Consider the following 9,629-nt stretch of genomic DNA (forward strand, 5'->3'; position numbering starts at 1 on the left):
GAGTGAGCATTTGCTCCTTATCTATCTTTTCTGTGGTACGCATCTTTTTATGGACATCCCCCTTAAATTGTTAGGGACAAGGTTAATTTAGTAGTCAAAGTACTTTAAAAGAATGAAAAAGCAAAAGTTCAGGACTGAAGTACAACATTCAGCAAGTACTTATACACATTCATTTTATAATAAGAAAGTACAAATTGTTCTTTCTTCAGAAAGCAACATTTGGCTCATTAAAACTAAAACAACAAACCTACACGCTGTCTCAAGAAGCTTCTTTCTAACTAAATTTTATTTAATAAGAGAGTGTCTTATCCATCTCATTGATTTACTCCCACAGACAAATAAAAAACCCTATAATTATTGGAAAGAAAAAATGAACTATTAGTCCTGTTTCATAAAATGACCACAATATTTGGATACCCAAAGGATATCTGAGTATTCAGAACATTTGGTACACAAAGGATTCTAACTTTTTGGCATCCCAAATCAGAGACATAAAATTTTCTTTGACTGGAGAAGTCCATACTACTTTTTAGCGGAGATATTCTACTATTGATCAAGTTTGTGCTGGAATAGTAGCTCTGATGTTACTGATATAAAGACAGATTTGAACCATGGGCAAGGACAAGGTCTCTAAGGCATAAAGATATCTCTAGCAAATAACTTGAACTAATGACAAACTAGGTAACTCAGATTTTACCTCTTAGTTTCCACAAGTGTCATATTCTCCTGATCCATCCAAGTGCTATCTTATGGTTTCAGAGAAGGGAAGAGCCTGGGCCACCTGGTTCCACTGTTAGTGGGAAATATGGGATTTCCTGCAAGAATGATGGAAGCTTCTCAGATATGGATCCTCCACAAGGTCAGAACCAAATTTACAGTCCAAATGCCTCTGAACCACCCGTTGTTGGTTATTGCATTACTGATGTGCCAGCAGATCTTCAGGTCTGAGAGGAGTTGAAAAGCAATAGTGAGATATCTCTTGCTTCACCTGACTCCTGACAGATTGGCTACCTCAATCCTTTGCCTTGGGCAGTTGGTAGCTGGTGACGAGCCCTAAACTGAGCAGTGCTGATGTGCACTAGCACACAGTTCACATATAAGAAGGGTTTATGGCAGCAATACTTTTAATCTTGTGTGGCATACAATATTTGGCCACCCTATTTGGCCTGGAGGCAGTCCTTACACAGAATCAACACCTTTGTCTTAGAGGGCAAAATTAGGCTGGCTGTATTCCTTGTCAGCATTGCTTTTCTATGGGTGAAGCTGAAGATAATGATCATGAAGTGCATAAGATGAAGCATGCACTTCATCTCCCCAGTAAAAACTTCAGGATAATAACTAAAGATCTATAACTTGCACTCTCTGTGTTTGTCTTGTTTGCACAGACAGGCTTTTTACAGTTTTACTGTAGCTGTATGTGTATTCAGATAATCAGAAGCACCAGTTACAATAAATACACTGTAAGATGACTTTCAGTGCTTTAATGCGAAAACCCACTAGTCAATCAAAAATTGGCAGGCTTATGCATAAGCAATTAAGTCTATGGACAGATATTTTTTCAATATCCAGAAAGCACTGAAATTCTGTTGGCCCAGCCAAAATTGGGGAAATGTGGCATGCAATTGTCTCAACAGTAGCAATACATTTTTTTTATTATTTTTTTTTAATTCAAATCCCTTCTTTTGTCTTCCTTTTCAAGGAGAAAAGCAAGGTTGGTTGTTTTATTAATAAATCAGCCTATATTAAATTAGCTGTACTGAATGCAACTTTAGAACGCTCGCTGGGTTTTTTTGTGATGTACTTGAGGGGTGTAAATTCAACTCTTCATGATCTGTGTTAGCATGAGAAGAAATCTCATGATGTTATCTCAAGATTTTATCTCAAGGGAAGATACTTTTAGATCAAATATTTTCTTCCTAATATGTTTTAATTCCTCTGCACTTCAAAATGGTTGCTGGAGATTACTGCATGAACAAAACATTCTTATGTTTTGCTGATACTGGCTCCAAATGTATTTGGGCTTCTGCTTGTTTACTCACCCACTACCTTCTACAAAGAATAAAGCTTTAATAATGTGCTTTCAAAAACAGTTAAGCATGGCAATCTGCACAAACCTTTGTGGTTTTCTTTTTTTAATTTTTTTTTGGTTACTTGGAAACCTTTTTTTTTTTTTTTTTTATGCATTGCACAATGTCTGCAAGATTTAGACTGGATCTCTGCTTACACAGCCAGCAGAGGTTGCAGCCTGACCTCTGGGTCCCACTGGGCTTTGTCAGGAGGGATGTGCCCGGGTCAGCTCTTGGTGGTAAAAGGCTGGCTGTGATTTCCACAGAAAGGACTATCCAAAAACCAGTTGGGGGTATTGGATTATTTTGAGGATTGAAACAATGAAAATGGCTGGGATTCAACAACGTATTGTTTAAAGTCATTAATTCAGAAGCTAATAACAGGTTTTGAAGCTATACAGTGAGAGCTCTTCAACAGGAATGAGCCTAAGAGGGAAACATTTTGGGCTGATTAGTTCATCACAGGGAAAGAAAAGCAAGAGACACAGTGAGGCTGTGGACATGAAAGAGGCAAATAATTTAGGTGAGGAGATTTCTGTGGAACTGAACTGAAATGTACTAAGCAATGAGACTTCACCTGAAGTATTGCTCATGGTATTGACACCTCCCATGCTTTACTGCAGGTGCCCCAGTGCTGACAGCAGAGCCCCTCAGCCACAGGCGGGCACCTCAGGGAAAGCCTGGGTCAGAAAGGGCAAAACGCTGCCCTAGTGTTGGTCTGCTTGTTCCCCACTATCTGAATTCACTATGTGAGCATTTATTTCAATGAACCATAAATTGGACTCACTATCCCCAAATCAAGTCTGTTTCACATGTGATGGTGGTTGGTAAGTGATATTTCCTGTCTTCATCCAGACCCATGAGGGTTCTTGTTGCTGTTCCTACTTTCTACCCTCGTCCCAATAAGGTGGGGGGGGGTGAGCTCACAGCTGGGTGGGCGTTTGTTGTTGGCCAAAGGTAAACCTACCACACAGGCAGGAGATGAGTCAGAGAACTGAGACTCATGGAAGCCCAGAAATGCACCAATACAGAAATATACCATCTATGAAGGAGAAGAATTGACAAGTGAACAATATTTGCAAGGAAACAAATGGGTAAAAGCAGAGGTGAAGAATACATTTCCATCACTAACTCTAGGGGGGAGACTTTAAGCCACAAGTTTGAAAACCTCTTCTATGAACAGAGTGGGACAGAGTGTCCTAAAACCAGCTAGGACAACAGAAGCATTTGAAACAAAAAAATCCATGCATGGTCATTTTATAACCTGGGTTATATGACAGTAGGTATCTGTAGTAGCAGTAGATGGTGCCTGTGGCATTTTATTCAAAGAGAAAACCCTAGATTGTTTCAAATATGAGTGAAGAGATTTGAATATTAATTTTAAATTGGAAGCAATTTAAATTGGAAGCAATCCAAGAAGGATTTAATCACTAAAGGCATGTTTCTGAGAGCTTCTTACAGTGGGATTGAGCCTGCAATTTTTATTAAAGCCTATAAGCAATTTAGTGTATTATAAATTACATCAGGACCAAAATCCTCCACCAGAATTGTTTGAGAATGAAGGAGTCCTCAGTGAACACAGTGTAGAATAGCATCAGTTTAACAACAAAATCATTTTAGAATTCCATCAATAACGTGTACCCTGCACATCTATTAAAGGAACAACTGAAGGCATTGTTGTTGCTGCACACTCAATAACATGTGAGTCCATAAGTGTCTTTCTTCTTTCTTCCAGATAAGAGCATGTTTCAGTTTTAAAGGGGATCCTGGATCACCATTCAAAACCCACTCTATTGAGACCAACTGCAGCCTCCTAAGAGCTTTCTGGAGACCTTTGCTTTGTTCAAAAACTACTTCAAAGCTAAGGAATTGTCCCTCTTGTGGAAAGACATTTGCTTCAAAAGTTCTTTGTGTCGTATTGCAGCCAGTAATTTGTGATGGATGGAGGACACTACCAGAAATTCTCAGCTCAAGCAAAGGCAGCCTTCTAGGAGGTTGAGCAAATCCATTAGCTTGTTTTCTCCAGCAGATTTGAATATGCAAATCCTTACACCTGTGAAGTAGAGACAAAACTATTTCCTTGCCACAGAGGAACTTGCCATGGTTATGTAACATGACTAAAATGTTAAGTGCTGAAGTGACTAATGTCCCAGATATTTAATGAGAAAAATCTCATTTTCTTAGATTTTCAAATAGAATAACAAACTTTCTTCCCTGTCCCCACTCTCCAGCAAACTGGATGAACTTATTTACCTCACACAACACAAATTCCTATTGCTCTCATCTGGAAACCTGCCAGAGTTATAGGCAAACAGAAACTGATTCAGCTGCTCAGAGGGAACAGAGCATCTGGGAATAGGAAAATTATCTGTGTAGGAGTTTTGACAGCAATTTCAATAAATTCCACTCTGAAAGATAAACCCATGAAATTAAAAAAATCTCTTTAATTAAAAAAAAACCCCTTTAAAAAAAAGTATGTACCTACATTAAGCCTTGTAAAATAAAGACAAAAGAACTGCTAAGCAGGCTGAGTGTTTCTAAAGCTCTAGAATAATCTAGTTTTAAAATCAGATTTCTAAATGAGATTTAAAGCTTCATGGCGTCAATTATCTTGACTAGTCTTAGCTCAAATGAGTGCAAAAGAGATACATGCCTTTTTCTTAAACTCCAAAAAAAACTTTCATGAAAACCTTCACACCAGCATGATAGAAACTAATTGTTATTTCTCTTCCCCTTGGGTTGCAAAACAAAGTAAAACTGATTGTTTTGTGAATCAACTGGGAGTTCAGGAATTTACTCCAGAATTCGGATATGTTTAAATCAGATGTCTGGTCCTTTTATAGCTTAAGGAGAGAGACTTTCAAGATAATGTTCATAGTACCTAAGGTGCTCTTGTGTCACTTTCCAGTGGAACCCCTCAGAATCTGTATACTACAAAGGGAGTATCTGGAGCCCAATATCCTAATTTAGAGTCCTAAAATAACTGAAGAAAGTGAAGCGAAACAAAGATGAAGTAAGATTTGTATCTTTCAAATTAGCATCAGCAATTGCTTGCATTATTGCCAGGGCAAATTTGCATAGCTAGCATCATGTCTTGTGAGAGAGGGAAAGGCCTTTAATAAAGTCTGTTGAATTTTTGTATTTATTCTATTTTTTAAAAATACATTAATTATGAATTATTTTAAATACATTCATTTTTTTTTCCTCCCCTTGAGCTTGAATTCTCCGTCTTTCATTCTCTACAAAGTGGAGCTAGGTAGGGATGCATTATTAAAATATTTAAAATTTCCTTCAGAAGAGAATAAGTAGAGTTAACGTAGTAGGTATATTTCAACATATTCCACACAGCAACCATTATGATGTGGCAATGCTATATGCTCCTTCTGAGAAGAGGTAACAGGGGTGTGCTGCAGGGAGTGGCCCAAGTGCAAGAGTCAGGTGTAGGAATCCTAATTTCTCTGTCGCTGGTCTACCAAGGAACTTTGGTGCCCAAAGTCAAATGACTCTTACTCTCCCTGCAAGTAAATTGAAATTAAAGATACTGAAACCCATCTTAAGTCTCTCATGCTCTTTGACAGAGGACCAAATTTTGCCAAAGTTTTATGATATCCTGAAATTTAACCATCACTGAAAGATCAGCTTGGACCCCAAGCAGCAAACACTGGGCTCTCATAAATAGTTTTTCATTGTCTTTCTTTAACAGGGGAACAACCAGCTCGAGGTAACAAGCTCTGTTTCCAAGAAAATTAATAGGACTGGTCATTCAATGAATTCACTACTCATCTTGGAAAAATCAGGCATCTATGATTAAAACTTAAATTATTCTCAACATTCAGTTTTGAATTTTTTGATCAGAAATTTCCAGGTCTTCTAGCAGTTACCACTATGTTTTTTTACTTTCTGGAAATAAATAATTTTTCTATGCCCTTACATAGACATTTATCTTGTTGAGGTGTTAAGGGGTATCTTCATGGCATTTTGTGTACTCACATTATACTGTAAACATTTCCAGAGGTGCTAAAATCAGAGACTTGAAGTCCCCACTGTAATCTGTGGACAGAAAGTAGCTTTTTGTCTTGAAACTAAGAACACACTTAGACACCTGTAAAGGTGAACTGAATTCAAGCAGCACAAACATACAGGACTATCAGATACCAAACGTGTTTAGAGAGTCATCAACCAGCACCTCTTCCATGCTAATAGCATTACCCCTGCAAACCTCAAATGCTTCAGAGTATGATCTGAGCTGCTGAAGCCAAATTAACCTGTGTCTTCCCTCCCCTGAAAGGATCCTGGCAGTGGATCCCCCCTGCTAACACAGCACTTCAAAACAGAAGGCAGTTTGCTTCTAACAAGGAGGTATTCTCTTCTGAAGCAGAGAGTTCTTCTTCCCCACAGCACTTGATAACAAGGAAAGACTGAATGTTCAACCCGAAGTTCCCTCTTCATCTGTGTCAGGTAAATCTCTCAGTGAATCTTTACATTTGTGCTGGAACTGTCAATGTTTATACTGTACCTGCTTCATGGCTGAATGGAGGGTGCTAGTCTACCTGGATACCAGTCTAGGAAATATATTCAGGACTAACTGATGATGCAGGGAGCAATTTCATCTTTGAAAAAAGGTTTTCTCAGACACATAGCAGTTATTTTAATCTTAAATAAACCCCAAAACCCTAGCATTCAATTGTTTCAGGAGTAGGAGTCTGAAGAATCTTATTCTTGTAGGCAATAACTGTAACAAAGAACACAATTGCTGCTTGTGGAGTAGGAGGAAAAGAGTTCGAAACAAATGTACACAACTTGCTGACTGCAGTAACCTTTATGAAAAATCAGCTTTCTAATTCCAGAGAACCTCTGATCCACTAATAGAAAAGCATATGCTTGATTTTAAGCTGTATATAGTATAATGAATAACTATTATTACTTCAAGAGAAACAGTATCAGCCAATATGTGCTGTAAGTCAGGCAAGTTATTTATTTTGTCAGCAGTCAGAACACACAGCTGCTCATGTTTGTCAGTTTTCAGCATTCATCATTACATTTGTTTGCTTACTTACAAATGAGAATGAAGTGCTACTTCTCTTTACAGCCAAAGAAATTACAAACTGTAGATACCACAAACATTTTACAGAAATATGAATTACACATGAATGGGATACAAGGATGAGAGGGAGAGGAGACAGAAAGAGGTAATCACTCTGAAAGATTTAACCCAAATTCTGCTGAGAAGGGGGTTCTGAAGGCTTAGAATTCTGTGCTGCATGTGGTGTACACAGTAATGCATCCACTCAGTTTAATATTTGCCAGGAAAATCACAAAGCCCTCTCAGGCTACAGCAGCATATAATCTCCTTGAATGTTTTCCTGAGCTCCTGACTCCGGAATGCATAGATGAGTGGATCAATGATGGAATTGCACATGATGAGGATGAGGTAGAAGTTAAAGTGGGACATAAAGCACACACAGTAAGGGTTGTAGGGGCAGGATATGTAGAAAATCAGGTGGAGGAAAAATGGAGCCCAGCAGACAACAAAAACTCCAATCAGGATGGTGAGTGTGATGGCTCCTTTCATGTTGGCCCCTTGGCGAATAGGGCCAGTCCCTGGAAGAACAGCAATCTTTTTGATATGCATCCGAGCCATCATGAACATGTGCACATAGAGGGATGCCATGAGAATGAGCATAGTGAAGAACATGCTAATAAGGCAGATGATGACAACACTGCTGTCAGAGTAAATGATGAACAAGATGCCTGAGACTGTGCAAGCAGCCCAAATGCAGGTGATGATGACCCCTACACGCTTCACTGTCATGATATTATGGTACTGGAGGGCGTAAAAGATAGTAAAGTACCTGTCCACTGCTATTGAGAGAAGACTGCAAATTGATGCAAGCAAGGAACTGCAAATCACTGAGTCAATGACATTGTCAATGTTTATGGTAAAGCTCTGTGCATCTGTGTCTGTATTGTTTAGCAGCGTGATGACAATAGTTTCTGATCCATTAGACACACTCACTAGCATGTCAGCCACTGCCAAGCTACAGATGAAGAAGTACATGGGTGAATGGAGGTTCTTGTTCTTGGCTATTGCCACAATGACCAAGACGTTCTCCAGCAAGCTGATGATGCCCAGAATCACAAACACTTCAGGGGATACAAAGAGTTGCTCGTAGCAGCCTCCTGAGGGGTGGCCCTTAGCACTGGGCTCACTGGCACCTCCATGCAGTCCGTAGCTGTGGTTCCAGAAGCGGAAAGGCTGGTGTATCCCACGGTGCTGAGTGAAATTCATCTTATGGAGACCCCCTTCCAGCTTCCTGCTTTTAAAACTCCTGTTCCTTTTGCATTCCCTTTGAAAACCTTTGGCTTTTCAGCTTAGGAAGGAAGGAAAAAGAAGCCAGCACCGAGGCAGGCAGCAGTTCAGAATGCTCTGACTGCTGTTACAAAATAAGGTTTCAAACTCAGAAATGCTGGTTTACTGTCTCACAGATGCAGTTTCTGATCATCATCATCATATTTGCCTTGGTGATCTGTGTCGCAGAGTCCAAACAATCTGTAAGTTTGCATCAGATTTTCCCTATGGTCAGTTCACTGGGTTGCTGCGAGGTTTTTTTTCTCCTTTCATTAAGAGAGGCAAACATAAAATGCCCAAGTGACTGCTGTGGAGCAGAAACTAATTTCAAACTGCGAGCACCAGTCTCACTGTCAGACAGTGCATGCTGGCTGCCTGTTTTATGGTATGTGGTGGAGAAAAATATTCAGGGCACTCCCCGCCTCTGCTTTGCCTCCCAGCCAATGGGGCTCAGGAGCTGCAGAAAGTCGAGGGGATGCTGATTCTGAGCCTCTCTGAAACATCAGTACAGCACAGGAGACTCAGATGCAGCATGAGCTACGAGGAGCTAAAAGGGAAACAGATGAGCAACCAGAGATTTGCTTCCCTTCTTAACTTCTCAGAATAGTATTTTGATAGTGATTTTTAATTAGCATTCTTACAGAACTGTACTAGAAGTCTTACAGAATTCCTGGAACTGAACTGATGGCTTTTCATTTTTCAGACTGATTTACCGTGATTTACTCTTTCCCCTTCTGTGGCACAAAGTTGCTCTGCCTTGTACATGTGGCAAAATAGGAAAAGGTCAAGGAAGAGAGAAGATATTATTTCCTCTTGGTTCTCTCTCCCAGATCTCCCTTTTGCATTGCTAACTTTTCTATGCCTTAATGATCTATTTGCAAAATGTATTGTTGCAAAGTTGTGTTATATTCTCTAAGATCCTTATAATTTTTAAGCAACTGAGACAATCTAAGGACCAAAATCAGAACAAGGATTCAAATTCACAAATAGCTTGATAAATTGTCCTAAAGAAAGTAGCTTTTTGCAGGTAATAGGGGCCTTTATTGTCTTATTTCCAGGAAGGGAAAGATGATAGAGCTGATTGCAGAAGCCCTATCACTATCAGGAATTAGGATGCTGGACAGAAAAAGAAAATCGATGAATCGATGAATCGATGAATAGATGAAGAAAAGCAACAGGAGACAAAGTTGCAACTTGCAAGAAATCAGGCTCAT

The 9,629-nt window shown here is 39.4% G+C and overlaps 1 protein-coding gene across 1 annotated transcript; it reads right to left on the bottom strand.

The window, feature by feature from the left end:
- Nucleotides 1-7,025: 7,025 nt before the first annotated feature.
- MC4R (melanocortin 4 receptor) lies at nt 7,026-8,890 on the bottom strand. Its single transcript, XM_008499667.2, has one exon. The coding sequence runs from the start codon at nt 8,353-8,355 to the stop codon at nt 7,360-7,362; it is 996 nt and encodes a 331-aa protein (XP_008497889.1). The 5' UTR covers nt 8,356-8,890; the 3' UTR covers nt 7,026-7,359.
- Nucleotides 8,891-9,629: the final 739 nt, after the last annotated feature.

Source organism: Calypte anna, chromosome 2 (genome assembly GCF_003957555.1).
Source record: "Calypte anna isolate BGI_N300 chromosome 2, bCalAnn1_v1.p, whole genome shotgun sequence".
Lineage (NCBI taxonomy): Eukaryota > Metazoa > Chordata > Aves > Apodiformes > Trochilidae > Calypte > Calypte anna.

Excerpts from the sequence above, each read along its gene's own strand:
- MC4R (XM_008499667.2), bottom strand. The coding sequence starts at position 8,355 with ATGAATTTCACTCAGCACCGTGGGATACACCAGCCTTTCCGCTTCTGG.